An 18,001-nucleotide genomic window follows, 5' to 3' on the forward strand; every position below is an offset into this window, starting at 1 on the left:
GAGCAAAAACACAAAGTCTAGCTCAAAAAGCAAAATCGATCTGCTTTTGCATGTCCTGTATTTGTCCTACTGCCCCATAAACTCTCCTAGAGTCCAGATGTAAGGAGGCAGAAAGCCAAGGCTCTTGGGACCCTTACTTCCTTTCCAAAGTGGAGGCAACAGAGAAAAAAACAGAACATTCAGTTTTCTTGCCTACTCCAGCCCTTAGCCTCTGCCTCTGATTAACGCCTTACTCCTCAAGTGGTCATCACTGAGGTCAATAGGGAAGGCAGCATACTCAGCATTAGGAAAGGAGTTCAGTCTCGGCTCTGTGCTATAATAGTGACTGAAAATTAGTAAATAATAACCTTCTGAGAGTTTCTAATGTAAAATAATATAGAAGGGCTTAGCCAATACGTATCACAGAGGATTACGATCTTTAAAATACTAAAAGTCTCCTAAACACCCAATAAATGAGACAAATATATTTTAGAAGGTTCCTCATCATTTAGTACTATATCAGTATCAAAAAAACCCCAGATTCAGTTTCCTGCATGTCTTGAATAAAGACAGCCTCCTTGAAGTAAATGGTGAGCATACATCAGCATCATATTTACTGTTATCTATTCACTGCTTCTTTCCACTAAAAGCACAGCTTGATTTTATTCTGCAGTTCCTGACAAGTTATTAATGTTCCAGGTCAATTATATCATAGACTATGTAGACTTCAATCACTAAAATACCGGCCTGTTTTCATATTCATTTGAAGGGAATCCTGAACTATTTCCACAACTAAGGGACAAGCGGGTGTATATTGTGTTTCCATGTAATTTCAGCACCAAGCATGCTAGGACAGCATGGAGAAAAAAGAAAAGCAAACTCAGGATTGTCCAGAACTTATTTTTGAACTATTTGAAAGGAAATAACAATGTGGTCTTGAATTAAGTCAGTAAAGAAGAATGCGATAGCAGACAGGGGTATTCAGGTCTCAGGAGCGTGCTTGATTCTGTCTTTGTATGGGTAGCTTTGGGTATTTGAAACTGGATTTGGCTCTTTTTCAGTAAAAAAAAAAAAAATCCTAAATGATAATGCATGCTCTGGGGCTATCAGTGCACTGGTGCCGTACAGACAGCACTCTTGTGTTCTCCAAAAGCATTTGTGAGGACCGTACCACTAATACAGCAAAAGACTTCAACAGATTTTACCTTAAATAGTTGAACATTTCCTTTTTCTTCCATAAAGCAAAGTATGTGCTTAAAAACAACCACCTGATATCAAAGTAAAAACTAACTCTAGAAATTCTTATACTAGAGCTATGACTTGGATTTGGGGCTTATTCCTGTTTCTTATCCAAGCCTTCCCAGTTTAGCAGGACTCATGACTTACGCTCGCTTGTGTACACCTGACGTACTGCAGTCACACCTTTGAACAGAGGGCAGACATAACTTACAGCACTGTGACAAGCTGGAGACAAACTGGAGCTACGAGCACCTCTTGCCAAACAGGGGTAACGCAGCCCTTAGCAAGTAAGACTTTGGAGGGAGGGGGATTTCTCTGGCTGAGAGATCTGTGCTTCCTCTTTGCCTTTCCTAAGTGCCCCAGCATCTGGAAAGCTGCAGCACATTACAACAGGAACCCCTTCTTTGACACACACAAAGGATGCTGGTCAACAGCTTTCCACCAGTCCTGTCCTAAATCTTGTTGCAGGTCTGTAAATACAGTAGTATTTCCTGGCTCATGAATACTCTACAGTCAAATCCAAGCTGGAGAAAGCCAGGACAAGAAGTAATTACACCAAGTTGCAGAAAGGAAAAGTTTGGTCAAGTATTTATAAGGACTTAATAAATAACGAACAGGACAATGGGACAGGCAGTCAAAGGACACAGTGAAAATACTGTTATTTTAAATGACACTTTAATAGCTCGAAAATCAACTACTGAGAATGCCTGAGGGGAATATAAGCTTTCTACAGACACAGTGCAGAGAGAAATGAAATACTAGCTAAGAAGTGATCCTTTCCACCTCCAAATTCTGTATTCAGCAGTGCTTCTTCCATAATTTCAGCAGAGCTCTGAAATGTCTGCTTTTTCTTGTTATAAATAAACCTAACTTGTTATTCTAATATATGCAACACAGCTGAACATTTAACAGCGTCAACATAGATATACTTACTATCAGTTGTGTATTTATTAGGTTCAGTGGGTGGAAAGGTAGAAAACTTTTTGCACTGAAGAGGCTGAGCCTTCATCGTGATGACCAGATTCCTTAATTAAAGGTGTGACATCCTGCAGTTTAGATGTTGAATATACATCTGTGTGTGTGTTCCACATCACAGCTGTGGGCCCTTGATTCTCAGAGCGGTTTGCACCTTCCGTATTGTGTTTTATTCTTACCACTTAGCATAAAATATAACCTCTGCTATGCCCTTCTTTCTGGGAGGACATAAAACTCATGTACAGAGGAAACTGTGTAAGTAGGACTTGATTCAATTGATTTTAACAAGATTGCATACTGTACTTTCACTCATATAACCTGTGGGTCACATAAACGCATAGCAAAAAAAGAGGACATTGACCCAAAAGTCTCCCCTCTCTAGTAGCCTTTTTTTGTCCCAATACCACACCCCCCCATACCTTTCCTTTTACACAGATGATAGCCATGAAACACAGCACTTGGCATCCAGCAGGCCTTTAGGTGAACTGATGACTATGGACATTTTCCAGAACATCTAGAGAGGCCTGGGCTGGTTTTCCTGTTCTTCCACTTGGCTCTTAGTTCATTTGTCCCACGGCGATGTCTACCCTAGACTCAGAGGTCAACCTGCAGCACATTCAGGTACTAATAGTATATTTAGACCTTCTCCAAATGGTGACACTTTTGTGGGATTTAGCTGCAAGTGTTATGATGGAGAGCACTGGCTTTTTTAACTGACACTAACACTGCAATCCACAACCTCCTGAGAAGCATGTTCCTTGCCGTAGTGCTCTGAAAGCATACGAAGGACCGGAACAGCACTTGCAGATGTGCCTCGTGAAAATATTTCTTCTCCTCTTTTGGTAAATTAGTTTACAGCCAAGAACAACGACAGAAATCTGGACAATGTATTAACTCTTTAGTCAATCTCCCGTGCTGATGGCTCTGTAGTTTCATGTTACGTCTTTATCCCGAGTGTGTAATCTTCCTTTGCTTTCCCAACAGTTACTGCCTTATAGCTTTTGTACTACCTAACACACAGTATCTTAGAGAGATCACCATCAAATTTAAATGTCACCCTACTTATGAATAGGAGAGATATTTGAAAAAACAACATAAGAACTGTAATGAGATACTGTTACACTCCGCATGATAATGACCTCTACAAACAGAAGAGCATAGTAGCACCTTTTAATTTGGTGCATTCAAACGCAAATGGTTTCCTTCCTACTACAGATAACTTGTCAGTAGTGGTATTCCCAATTCCAGGTACAGTACCAAGCAAAGCAACCATGATCAGGTAATTCTCCATTGATTGTAGCTCCCGTTGCAATGTTTTCATTCCCGATGCAGTTAGAAATCAAAATGCATGGCAATTGTTCAAAGTTTTCAATTTAAACAGCAAAGCCAGGGAGTGGAGAAATGCGAGAACATCTGACTTCACTGCTGAGGTACACATTCTAAGAAATGCACATTTTAACTCCATCACACAACTACCTCTGCTCTAGTCAGTCAACTCTGGGTCAAATTCATAGGTTGTTTAAATCAAAATACTTCTACTGATTATATCGGTGCTTTATGGGTGACTGTATTCCAGGCAAGTGCATCACCTGCAAGACTGATTCACTAGGGACTAAAGAAAAAAATCATTAAGTTTTTTTTTCACAAATGGTAAACTGAAGCTGCACCACAAACTTACTTCAGCTCCAAGGAGGCACACAGGAGTCCAGCCTGGCTCAGAGAGGTCAGCAGGACCTTCACTACTGGCTGACCTGTTGCTGCTGAGGCAGGCAAGAGTACAGGTAATTAAATAAAGAGAATTACCTTTCTTGCGCAGAAGAACACTGGCATGTTTCCGTCCATTTCTATTTTCCACATGGCACGTATAGTTAGCCAGGTCTGCTTCCTCTACAGCATCAAAGATCAATGTCAATTCAACTTCTTTTTCTCCAAGATGTTCTCTGAGGAGCCTGAAAGGAAGGATACAGTCTTTGCTTAACGGAATTAATTCAGGTGGAAGATTCCCAAAAGAACCATGACTTGTCAGCACAAGATACACTGTTTTTCTGGACTCCACTCCTGGAGAAGGACTTATAAAGAGACTCAAAATGCCTCAGAGAGACTTCACAGAGGCATTTTCTCCCACCATGTCTGTAGCGAGGAGCTGAATCAAGTGCAAGAAGAATGGCTGCAAGTGCAACGGTTAGATGTGGCTTGTTTACCTCAGCTCCACCAGAATGAAATCCTAAAAACAACATTTCTTTTAAAAGAAGCAATAAATATTCACTCTCCAGAGAAGTAATACGCGCTACTAAGCCACCACTGAGCAAATTATAAGGCAATATTTTAAAGGCTGGGTATCGTGATATGTTTTAATGCAGTCTGGAAAACCAACGAAAGGAGCTGTGTTACTCTGTGGAATTTTCCTCTATTTTGGGGGGCTAGATCCTGACTTTAGAAGTGTCAAGAACAAGAGCTTTTTGCTACTTTGAGAAGACAGAGGAGACATGCAAAATCCTCACAAAGGAAACGGAAAGTTCTAGCAGACTTTCAGGCCAGAGGTAGTGTCTTTTCATGTCATTGTTCTAATGTGAATGTTAAAAAAAATGCAAAGTAAATGCAAGTGTTTTCTGATGCTGACATTAAGTCTAAAAATACAATGCCCTATTCTCTTGAAAGGCTTCTTATCAGTTGCTCAAGAAAAAGTTACCAGTCCTCTGAACAAGGAAATGTAACATCAGGTAAAAGCTACCAGATTCATTTGATCCTGGTAGTGTACTGCTGCATAATGTGTAAGGGATTAACATAAAACATGTGATGCCCTCGCAGCCACCTGTGAACTCACCATTGCACGTAGTACTTCAGTGACTCTTTCCTCTGAAAAACTAGCATACGGCACTAAGAGATAAAGCTATAAATAAGATCCAGGTTCACCAAACCCGAAATATTTTCTCCAGAGACTAAAGGGGGGCAACTGGGTACAAAGTCATTAACTAGAGCGCTCTTTGTGCTGGATGGGAACTGCTTCTGGAGAGCTTAAAATTTTTCAATAACAACAACAAACCCCAAACTTCTCTATTACAAACCAAAGGGGTTTTTTGAGTTTCCAATGCGCACACAAATTTTCTTACATGCTAATTTCATGTAACATGGAATTCCAAATCTTAAAACAAATCAGAAGAGAAGTATGAAGGCGTTGCACTAGACAATCAAAAATACAAGCCTGACTGCTATAACCCACATATTTACAGTAAGATTTCACATAGCACAAAGCCTTTAAAGGCTTGTGTGATCTGACAGAGCTCAGAAGACGTACCAGAGCATCCACAACAATTCAGCCTCCTTCACTATGGCTGCGTAACTTGCAAAAAAGCAAGTGCAAAACCATTAGTTTAAGAACAGGCATGTGTGTTGCATTTGGAAACTTGGATGGCATCTTTTTTTTTTGCTAATTGACTCTCATTTATTGTGTATTTTTGCATTTATTTTTTATTCTGGCCCTGAGTCCAAGTGATGAAAATAATGCAAGAAAGGCTGAATTTGCATCATTTCTGGCCAGAAAAGAAACCTCCCAAGACAGCCTGATCTGTTTGCAGACTCAAATCAGTCTAAATCATTGGGGTCAGACAAACCAATTCTCATTTACCTATGAATAGTCCATATTAGCGAAATATTTTAAACTCAAGAAAGTCTTTCTTCTCTGTTGGTAAACAATATGTTCCACAACTTTTGGCCTACAAATCGTGCTGCAAGGAACAAGTAAAATTATTAACAGCGAGGATATCTGGGACAATAATCTGGAGCACTGTGTGAATGTTCCGATTGTCTTATGTTTACTATAATCAGCATATTTTCCGCAGAAAAAAAATGAAGATAGATTAGAAGTAAGATAAACTATTATTCTGAATCTATTTAAAATAAAATAATCGACCCTTAACCTAAATTTAAATAATACATGATCAGCTAAAAAGCAGCTTTCATAAAAAAGAATATGCATTTGGACTGAGAATTTTTTTCAATTATTTTCATGCTAATTACAATCTTTAGAAAAAGAACTCTTTAGAACGGGATCTATCATGAAAATGCTGACAGACACTTAAACATTATGCTGGTAGCAAAGTGTAGAAAGCTTTTAGTGGTGTTAAACCTTTCATTCCTGCTTTTTTTCTTCTCTCTTTTCTTTCTTTTAACCAGTACTCTACTGCTAATGATGCATTATTGCCACAAAAATACACAGTTGGTCACCTACATTTTTTAATATGTATGCAGCCTTTAACTGATTGCATTTCGTAGTTGGTTCAGAGAACATTGAGCACAATATTCGGGGGGAAGAGAAGGAATACAGTATCAAGACGTAGGAGCTTAAAGCTGCAACAGTATTTGCTGCACACCCAGAGGATGAAGCTCTGCCCTATCTGGGCTGGGGGAAATTTTGCCAGCAATGCTGCCAACACATGCCAGCGCCCACAAGTTGAGAGAATAATGGCTCTTTTTTCTGGTTTGATGAACAAACTGTAAGAGTAATTACATCATTTAATACACAGGTAAACCAATGGTGCTTGACAGCTCACAACAAACAGGAGGGAGGGAGAGAAGAGGTGGGTGGAGTGAAGAAAAAAACCAAACAGTGCTTTCTTCTTCTTCAAGCTGAAGCATTTTATTTGATCTGAAACAAAACACTGTGTATACTGATTATTTTTCAGTTAAGAAAATATTAATTAAAAACAGAACTGTCATTTCAGAATACAAATGTTTTCTTTGAAAAATATTCACTGTTTCAGATTTTTCAAATTTTCTGTCATATTTTTCCAATGCATTTATGCACTAAGCTGAATCTGATATTAAAATACTTTTCCTTTGAAACCACATTTTCATAAAATTTTCAGGCTTTGTGTGATTACAGATGTAAAGGTCATAAGAAAGCTTCAGCTGGGTCTCTTTGAAAGACTGAGACATTAATTCCAAACCTTTACTGCCCTGCGTGCAAGTTGGGACTTATCAAAAAGGAAACTTTTATTCCATATATAGTTGAGGATTTGGACTTTGAACAGGGATATGAACACTAGTCCCTTCCTTCTGGTCCTTAACAGCTGTCTGTAGATGAAAGGAGAAATGTGTGTGTACATCCTAGAGGTCTTTTCCAACTTTAATGATTCTATGATAAGTACCTCTCCAAAGAATAGTTCAACTAAGAACATGGCACAGCAATCTTCCCACTCGTTTCCTGTACCATGTGTCTCATTCTCTGCCCAGAAATTGTCTACTTGAACAGTATGAGCTTTTCAGGAGAGGGCTGTCATTTCCATACTTCTCTGCAAAGTACCCAGCACATTAGACAGGCAGTGATGGTAATTCTGCCTCCCTCCCTCAGCATCCCCCCCTCAGAAGAATACAACATCCCCATCTCGTCTGAGCGTTTTGCAACCATTAGTTGACTTCTGTGGGTGAAAAGACAGAATGTAAAATTAATCAGCAGGAAGAAATAAGGCTGCAGTTCAGAATGTCTCCATTCACTTCTTTTCATGTCTTTAGAATGAGTTAAACTATTTCCACTTTAAAAATGGAGAAGAGAGGGAAAAAAAGGACAAACACGCTTTACAAGCTGAGCATTATGAGGCACCTGCAAACTGTTCAGCAGTGTTACCTGAAGAAGAAAAAGAAGCAACCCATAAGGTGGCTGGAAGAGTACAATTCATGCCTGGAAATAATTCTTTTCCATGGCAGAGAGACAGCGTTGAAATTTTCTGTGGGCTCCTTTGATAATTAGGTACAACTGACAACTCTGCAGGCAGGCTTAAAGACACTGATTCCTTCTTTAATAGCCTTGGTTCAATTTAAATGACATTTTTCTTACCGCTGTGAAAAACCCAGCTGGCAAGCAAAGCCTCTTTCTCCTTTTCCCCTATGCATGTCTACATTTGGGGATCTTAATTCAAGGGAAAGCAAGGAGGCAGGTTAGAGAGGGGGTCACTGCCTCCGAGTCCTGCAATGCTGATTAGTTACTTTTTATTATGAGGCTCTGTAACAAGATCTAGTAAATACCTAGAAGACCAGAGCTACACATATATTACTCATGGTGAAGTCTGCTTACCAAAAAACAGTTCCACAGGCTTGATTTTAACATAACTGCTCAAGTCACATGCATCCTTAATTCAGTGCTTTCATAAAAGCAGACTGACTGGTAACCATGCATGCTAGAGGATGCAAACTAGTGATGGATGTTTTGTACTCCCACACCACACTGATCTGCAAACCTAAACTTTCACTATATACCGCAAATCCAGCAACAATGGATGGGTACAGTCCAGGGTAAGGACAGCACCAAAAATTCAGAGCGCTACTAAATTTGTGAACTAATTCAAGATAGGGGATGCAGAGTTAAAATGTTAGATATCTGCCAAAGGAATGACCCATGGAGTATCTTGGTCTGGTAACAATTCCCAGTTACCTATAGTTTCTCAACATTAACAGAAACGGGCTGACAATACCATATAGAAGCAAACTGATGGGAAAAGCATGTAACCAGCAAGTTCACTGGGGCTCATCAAATTTGAAACATACATGACTTTTTTTGGAAGTACATCAATAAATATGACTGGGTGGAAGATGCAGGCTGGCTCAGGGCACTGACAGAACAGTTAGTGCTGCTTAGTTTCCCTGAAGCAGCATACCTGTAATGGCACACACAAGCAAGAGCTGGTACTGTGAAAAAAATAATTTGCAAAAAGTTACTACTGCAGTTGCCATAGCTACTTCTAAATGAAGAAAGGGATGGACTGTGGGATCACTGGTAATGATGCAGTAGGTTTTGGTAAATGCTATGTTTTTTATGCTGGCTCTGATGCACAGGAGATTAAGTACGTGATAAGTAGCATTATTGAAGAGAAGATTCACTGAATTGTGATGGGTCTGTAAACTGAGTCAAAGCATATTAACGGAGTGAGAAAAGAGAGTTGTCACAAAATTAATGTGAATCATGAATGTGTAATGAGATGGCACAATGAAGGACAAATACAGCTTTTTCAAACTCAATTTCACTAACAAATGCACATGAAGGAAAAGTTTTAAACTGTGCTAGGGCTGAAGAGCTCTTTAAATACAAACCTCAAATTGTCCTGATGCAGAGGAAGAACGTGACCAAAATCACTCTGCTCATATATATATACACACCAGAGAGGACACAATGTCGTTAAAAGCTGATTACTTGCAATGGCAGAAGTTTCCAATAATTGTATTTTGTGGTCAGAAGCCCAAAGAGGATTGTACGCTTAAAGCCATTCCGGCAATATATGACGAATTTTATCTGTCTGCAATTAAGGTACAGTATTAGGTCAGTTATTTTAGTGTATCTTAATAACTAGTGGCTAAATGGCTGAACTTCAAAGTATTGATCAAGTAATAAAGCAAAAGAATGTCTCTTTCTGCCTGCTCTCCAAAATCACTTTTACTAGAAACAAACAACTCAGAAATGAGACAAAAAAAAAAAAAATGCAATGGAAGGTGCAAAGACCTTGGTTTTCTTTATAATCTATATTCATTGTGTCTACAGGAGTTGGGACCACCTTGTCCATAGCATAACCATAGCTTAGTTTTTGCTCAAAGAGCTATTAATCAGGTAATTATTAAACAAGGAAGACAAGAAGATGCTGCTAGGTGCAAATTCCATTAAAGTTCATGGGGATACAGATGTTTGTTTTCTTTACAACTGGTACAGCAAATGATAACCAACACCTGGAACAAGCCAAGCACAAGTTGGATATGGGACATCCTCACACAACAACTCCCTTCTCTCCCTTAAGTGTTAAGCATGGAGGAAAAAATGCTTTGAAAGCCCTGGTTAAGGCATACCGAGAGCTATATCACAAGCAGACAACACATTCAGTAGAAGAGGGAAAGTATGGTGGCTTTGACAGGAGACCATTCATCTTTAAGATTAACACTGATGCTGAAATGAATGTCATCTTGCCAAGGACTGCCACAAGGGGCAGCTGCAGTGGATAGCATCATTTCCATGCAGGGCTAAAACCAACCCCCAGAACACTCAGACGCTTCAGCTACCGTCAGGGGAATTTGGTAACAGATTTTCAGGCACATAGATAGCTACTATGTCTTTAGAGTTTATTTGCTAGAAAGGAGAGGGAGCAACTCACACTGCCCTGGTTCCAAGTCATTCGTCACTCTCTAGACAGAAAATTATTTCCACTTCCAATTAAAAACATTTAAAAAAAACCAACCGAAAAGGCTTTTGGGATATATCACGTTTTTAACAGTAAATACTCCAAAAAGTACCTGACTTCGCCTTCTCTAATGTGACCTTCTAATTCTTCTATGAATTTTTCCCCTTTCATCCAGTAGATCATTGGGCCTGATTCTCCACTGAATCCAAAGAAAGCTTTGCAGGCCACAGTCAGAGGGTTTCCTGAGGACAAGAAGAAAAGAGAGGGTTAGACACTTTGTCATGGCTACTAGTGAGAGCATGATTATGAGAAATCTCAATGCCTAAGATTTAAATTGGGGGGGGGGGGGGGGATAAAAAAGAAGGAATAACTATAAACCATAGGAAAAATGGTGTTGTTGATTTGCAACTAAAGGAAATAGCTGTGAAATGAAACTCTGAGGTTACCCATCATTTCATTTTTCCCAGGAAGATACTACATGAACAATGAGAAGGTATGGAAATTGTGGCAACATAAGGTGATGTCAGATGGGTTGTTAAAAAGAAAGAGATGACTTCTTTGTCAGACTCCTGGGATCTCTACCAGGACTGGGGAGTGTGCCCTAAGAGGCAGGTAAATCAATGAACTTGCTTACTGCTGCCTACCCACGCATAAAAAAAGACACAGTAATAATTTCTTCCTCACTTAGATAGAAAGAAAATGTTAATGAAATCCTGGTAAGCTGTTCAGAGAGCTTTTAAAGATCCCCAAGTAATACATGATGCCAGGGAGCACCAATACCACTTATGTTACTGTCAACAGGCTTTTGGCAAAGGATCAAACTTCAAAGCATTACTCAAGCAACAGAGTAAAGAACACTGCCTTTCAGCTCTGCAAAAATCCAAGAGAAAGAAAATAAAACTTGTAAACTAATCACATTTATTTTCTCTCCAAGAATTCAGCATTTAGATGGGTTTTTGTTTGGCTACAGCTTTAGCTGTATTAGCTAGTCCAGGACTGTGCTTATACTGCCAGGACAGATGGTTGTCTGCCTGCAGAAGACAAAAAAAAAAAAAGAACAAAAAACCCAAAACAAAATAAAAAAACCAAAACCAAACAAGCCAGGAAATTCAGAAGCATGTCCATTCCCTTAGTATGCAAATACAGCTGCTGCACCCCACTTCTCTTTTCCTGTTTTACCCAGCACAGGTGGTCCAGGTTACAAAGCAGCTGTAGAGTCACCAACTAACATGGGAGGACAGACCTCATTTAACACCAGCGGAGACTCCTGCTGAATCTTCCAGGACTTGGATCAAGTATAGAAAGTCCAAATAATGCATTTTACTGTATTTGGAAGAAATGTTTTATTATGCTGGCCATTTTCAGTGCCAGCAGGAGATTCTTCCGACACAGAAATAGAACAGGCCTACACTTTTCAAAAAGGGCTAGTCATTTGGAGCACGTTGCTTGGTTGAGCATGGGCTCATGGTTTCATGCGATTGACTTACTGTGCCTTAATCTGTTACCTCTTGTCTGCTCAGCAGTGATAACTCGCTGTGTGCATACTCAGAGCATATCAATGCTGTGTGTTAAAGCATCTTTGCCTAAAACCCCAGAGCTGTCCTAAGTCAACTACTTGCACTTATCTATCCATTATTTCAGTGCCCAATTTAAGACATGTCAAAAGAGTCTGATTAGTCAGGAAGTGCAGCATTTCCAGCCACTGAAAAATCAGCCGCCTTCAAATTGTTTCCAAGTCAAGATCCAAAATTACAAGTCCTTTTGAAACATTGGGAAACAGCAAGAAAAGGTTTAAAGACTGCACTTCAGTCTCTGTTTCTCAAATAGCAAAAGACAAAAATGGAAAATGTTTATCCTGAAGATGTTTTACAGAATCTTTCATTATCTCCATATTCACTATGAACTCTGGTACCACAGCTGGCCACTGAACACGTGCTGATGCTGACAGATTATATACAACCCGCTCAAATATCCAAAATATAAGCAAGGGTGGATATTCACAGTTATCTGTGCACCCCACAACATTGACCACCATCCTAAGAGAGTTCTAAACTTCATTAATAATGAGAGTGAGAAACACTTCTAGGCAGACATTAAATTCCACTACAAGACAATATTGGAGCAGTCTGTTTCCTTCTACTCCTAACCCATCCACCCAGCACTGCGAGGCGCTGCGTGCCCTCCCCGGGTGGAGGGGAGAATTGGAGCCTCTGGCTCTACCCATCTCACATCCCCCTAACATGCTCAATGCCTGTGTGGTGTGAGGACGTCTGTGCCGCTTGCCCCAGAGTCGTGACAGGCATCTATTTAAATACCACTCAGTGATTCCTAGCATGTGGCTGCTTAGTCCATGTTTGATTTTAATGGAAAAAGACAACTGTGGCAATGTGAAAAAGAAAAGGGGTAGATGTGGCCTATCAGCATTGACAGTATATGCCTTTTTCCTGGCACACCGTGCTGGGCATTGTTACAGGCAAAATATATTAAAGGGTGTGATTTTCTTCAAACCAGTAGATTTTTACTTAAAAGACAAACTCTGAAGAATTGAAAATATTCCAAGGTGAGTCTAAGATTTCTACACATGCAGAGTAAATATCCTGAGGTAATACGTCTGGTCTGAAATAATAAGAAGTTTTCTATACAAATAGGAAAATCTAAAAAAACTAGCTGTTGGTACGCAGCTTCTGTAATACAAACAAACCCAATATAAAGCATCAGTAGCTACTGTGACAGCCTACACGCTCTGAACATGCCTGGGCAGATATATTTCCCAGCTTTGCCACCAGGGAAAAACAGCAGAATAAACTAATACCATCAAATTCAGAGCGAATTAGTATTTTCAGCTCAAAGTCTGGGACTGGCCACACCTGAAAAAAACCCATGGTCCGTCTTATCTGCAAATCCGTCACTGATCAGAGGGAGGTATAAGCAACTGTTTCTCATGGAACAACTAATTTTTATCTCAGTAGCAGAATGTTGCACATCTGGGTTGGGCTGATCTGTCCTGAGGTGGAAAGCGCTTGTGGCTTGATGACACTTCAAGGTCCCATCCACAGCCAAACTCTCACACACTGTTGTTCTACTCCTCTCACTCTTCTGTAGCTCTCTAAAGCAGCTTCTGGTTTATAACTCTCATCACTCCTTTGTGACTCTATAGGCAGGACAAACCCAGAAAAGGTAATGTTGGCTCTTCCTTGCAGAAACACTTTACCTTGCAGAAACAAGCAAGCCTCCATAAGGAAAGGAAGGAGGTTTCCCCTCTCCTACTACGTTAAGACACAGCTGGCCACAGCAGCAACCTGTTAGTACTGGTTTACAGGGAACTCCAACCAATTCCCATCCAGAAAAGAACATGGCATGTCTCATTGCCTTTCCCTGCAAATACGGAGATCCTAAAACTGCAGCTGAATTCCCTGGTTCCTAAATGTACACTTGAATGGGGAGAAACAGGCACTGACCATGGAAACTGACCTTTGCAGGTCCTGTTTCTGGGGCTGGCTTCAAGCCATGTGGTATCACACCGAGTCACAGTTCCAGGCAGAAGGAACTACAGGCAGTTTGTAACTCCAACAACTCATCTTGCGTAAGGCCCAAACTTTTGCATATCATTACTGCTATTCTGCAAGACACTAAGTAGTTCCACTACTAACTGTTCTTATTACGAAAAATTCCCCTTGCATCGTTTAATTAACAACAACAAAGTTCCTAGAATGAATGGTATCCTGAAAGTTTTCCATTTTCAAATGGTTTCTGTTTAAATCAGAAATTTCAGTTGCAATGTTACTTAATGAAATAATTTGCCAAGAAACAGAGAAAAACATTAGTGAGACTTCTAATGAATCAACACTTAAGAGAATGTTTTAAGAAACAAGGGAAAAAAGTAGAAAGCCTGCTTGTAGATATCACTTAATGTACTGCTTTGCTGGGGTCACCTTGCTACCGTAAAGCCTCAGGTTCCAGCAGAAGCCTCTGCTTTAGCTTTCTCCCCTACTCTGTCAATCAGGCAGGCTTGTTGCAAACTCCCAGCTGATAAGACACAACCGCTGGCAAAAGGAATGACTTTTATTGTTAAATCTTATTGTACATTTTTCACCTGACCATTTTCACTATAAATCTGTGTGAACTCTACCATACATTTTAGCAAATTTTTCCTGAAAATGAGAATTCCAGAGAAATGCAATTATTCAAGCAAAATAGCTGCCTGATGGAGGTAGGAGTACTGGCTAAGGATGGAAAAAGTGTCTGCAAAAGAGTTTAGCCAGGCGTGATTCTGAATGTGCTTACTGTGGGTCCAACATGCTTTGAAAAAGAATTGCAAATCCTGCAGCACAGTCTCTCTTGACGAAGGCACACTCCAAGCATCAAGTAAATAGAGCTTAAAATACCTAAAAGTTGTTTGGTCTTTTAAAAACTTAAGTGCCAAGGCTAGATGACTGACCAGCACGGAACACAAAAGCTGTTCACAGATCATAAGATCTGGCTTATGCCAAGGCATTTTTTCAGGGATTTTTTGGAAAATGCACATTGATTATTTGTTCTTTTTCAATCGTTTTGCACAAGTAGGTGTATTCTGTGGCTTATTTGCAAGCATCCATTCAAAGGTGCAACATGGGGTCCATATTCTTTAATGCTGACATTCTGCTGGTGCTCTGTTCCTCCAGCAAATCAGGCTTTCACTCCTGGAGTAAATCATCGCAGAGCAACCCCATCAAACAGCCAAAGTAACCTGTGAATCTTTGGGTGCTTTTTTTTTCTTCCTGTGGCTTGAAACATCAGTGTGTTTTCCAATTCTTTCACATTTTTGTGCCAGATAAAACACCACTCTCAACAGGCCTGAACTGAAGCATATGATCCTTCCAAGCTAATGGCAGAACTGACTGAAAGTGCCAATGGAAGACCTCTTTTTTTAACCAAGCAACATCAAAAGTCAATCCTGCTAGATTTACATCTTCAGCTCCACCTGGGTGTTAAAACCATTGACTGTAATATCATTATTTTTATCTATTTCAGAGCCAGATGCATAGAAAGGAAGACAGGTGCACTGCTGCCACCAAAAATCATTCCCTCACTCCAAGTCTCTTATCGATGCATATGCATCATGTAGCTCCTCTCCGATAACAGTGCCTATGTCTCTTTCCCTATAAGACTGACAGAGAAGTGTTTGCAGAGGAGCAGCTTCCCACTCTTGATGTATGCAGATGTTACACAGGCACTTCATGGGCTTTGTTTCTTCAGTTTGCTGAGACAGAGAACGAGAAAGGCAGGTTACTTATCACATCTCAGTAAGAGTATTCTACAGGTTGCCTGCAGAATCAAATCTTACTTTCCAGTCTGTGAGGTTTGCAAGGCAAATCAGCATGTCATTGACAAGAACATTATTGTTCTAATGTGCTTTACAAGTGCATGAAACTGGCCAAAGAGCAGCAGAGTGATTTAAATTCCCCTGGCAAGGCAGGCTGGATTGTATACAACCGTGAAGTAAAGAACACATTTCCTTTTCCTTCAGAAGGCCATCCTGGATAAGAAGATATGGGAGACAGAGCTTATGCCGGCAATTTATCCACAAAACAAATGCCAGGGGCAACACAGACCTTGACTCATGAAAAACAATCTCTGTGTGTGGTAGTTTCTATCTAGTTTGCAGAGAATGTCAATTTTCTCTAAGTCCTTTGCAAGGACATCCTCTGAGCTGTTCTCCTGTGCTCAGCAATAACAGGAAAAACCCCAAAGCACAACAAGGTGGTGCCGCCCAAACCAAACCATGGGTTTGGCTCAGCTGGCTGATGCTGAATGTTGGGCTGAGCTGCTGCCAGGGATGTGAGGATGGCAAATGTAGCAACGGTGTCCGCTCGAGGCCACTCTTGCAATCCTGTGGCTGAGCTGCTGAGCCACTGACCTCTGCGTAGGGCTCATCCACAACGGGATGATCTCCTGAAGACATCAGGAGGCATTTGGCAGGAGCAGCTAAGGACATGCTTTGGTTTTGCTCTTGTCACCCAGCACAGCTGATCACCTGGGTTTCCCAGTCCGCTCTCAGCACAGATCTAGGCACTGCAGTACCACTTCACATCAGGATCTTCGGATTCCGTTCCTATAATCTGCTAAGGCAGCACTAAATTTCTTCACAGATTTACCCCCTACTGAACTTGTACAGAGCTACAAAACCCCACAAAAACCTCAGGTACATTACCAACTCCCTCCTTTATTTTTCCCTGGCCATTTCCCTTCATTACTTGATCAAAGGTTCCATATATTGTTTAGTACAACAAGATTTATAAAGTCGACACCAATTACTCTACCTGGGCTTCTTTTTCCTCCTCTTTCACTTGGCTATTCTATAGAATACATGCCTAGCTGTGTGCTAAATCATGTTACCTCTGTTTAGGTGAATGTCTTATGGAGTTCAGTGACTAGTTTGAGCATTATTAGAACCAGTGAAAATAAAGCATAATCAAAACAAATTATTTTCTCTGAACAACAACAACAAAAAATTACAGAATATCCTGTAATGTTTCAAAACTCTATTCCAGCAGCCAGTAGATTCATGACTGGATATGATCCTTCCAAACATTTGCATAATTAAAGATCAGCCAGAAATTAATGGAAAGCATTTTAAATAAAATTAAGAAACCTGCTTTGGGTAGTGATAATAATTGCTTTAATAAGATAAATTTATAGCAAAATCAAACCTAAATAGCCTCCAGACATTTCAGATCAGTTTAAGAGCATTTACAAACGCACACCTTTTTTTCTTTTACTAGACTGCTTTATTCTCCAAGTTTCTACAAAGAAACAGACTAAAGGAGGTGCTCTTCCCCTAACTACGGCCCCGTGTTATGAACAGCATATGCTAGCCACTAAAATAATATTCTGGTAGCTGTATTGATAGGTAGGAAAAATAAATGGCAGCCGTACGTGACACACATGAAATTGGCTCTTCGCTCATATAAGAACTTTTTGACTACGGCAAGCCTTTGGCTGTCAGTAAAAAGAGCCCAGTAAAAACTTTGACAAGAAAAATGCAAAAGATCTTCAGATCTTGTTTTGTCCTCTGTAGTTTATGATCTTAATTCTAACTTACTTTCTTGGTCTGCTCTTATTTCTTATGCCCTGAAACATCACAAAACACACGGCCATGAGATATTTGTGCTTTTTTGTCTCACTCAAGTGAGCAAATGGCATATATAAAAAGTAGCATAAAAATAACACTGACTAACAGCAAGCAGCAAAACCCCAAACATGAAACAAAGCAATGAAGCCTCTAGACAGTTTGTTGCCAAGAACACAAGTCAATGCATATGCTGTCATTCTACACAGCCTCAACCATTTCTAATTTAAACAACACAGTCATGACCCACTGCAAACGCTGCTTGTAGGCTTGGCTATTGACCGCAGCTTTCACAAAAAGAGAAAAACAAAACAAAAATACACACAAGGCTGAAATGTTGCTGATAAAAATTTATCGGATGTTCCAAAAATGAATCAATCAAGGCAAAATCTCCTAGAGCAATGTTCTTCCAAAAGCACACCCAGAAAAACATTCCCCTGCCCCCACTAAAGTAAACCTCACCTAAATCCTGTAAAATCCTTCAGCCCAATTTCAGAACTGCCTTGGGGTCAGAATTTGAAGTCATTAGACTTTAGTCATTGAG

General features: G+C 40.1%; 1 protein-coding gene across 9 annotated transcripts in view; it reads right to left on the reverse strand.

Annotated features, from left to right (window-relative positions):
* IL1RAPL2 (interleukin 1 receptor accessory protein like 2) overlaps positions 1-18,001 on the reverse strand; it is a 395,107-nt gene that overhangs the window by 18,612 nt on the left and 358,494 nt on the right. For all 9 annotated transcript variants that reach the window (XM_064463223.1, XM_064463224.1, XM_064463227.1 and 6 more), the window contains 2 exons: positions 10,462-10,591; positions 3,997-4,142 (listed from right to left, as the gene is read on the reverse strand). In XM_064463223.1, the coding sequence (XP_064319293.1) occupies positions 3,997-4,142; positions 10,462-10,591 (276 nt within the window). The remainder of the gene's footprint in view (positions 1-3,996; positions 4,143-10,461; positions 10,592-18,001) is intronic.

The sequence above is a fragment of the Phalacrocorax carbo genome, chromosome 11, assembly GCF_963921805.1.
Source record: "Phalacrocorax carbo chromosome 11, bPhaCar2.1, whole genome shotgun sequence".
NCBI lineage: Eukaryota > Metazoa > Chordata > Aves > Suliformes > Phalacrocoracidae > Phalacrocorax > Phalacrocorax carbo.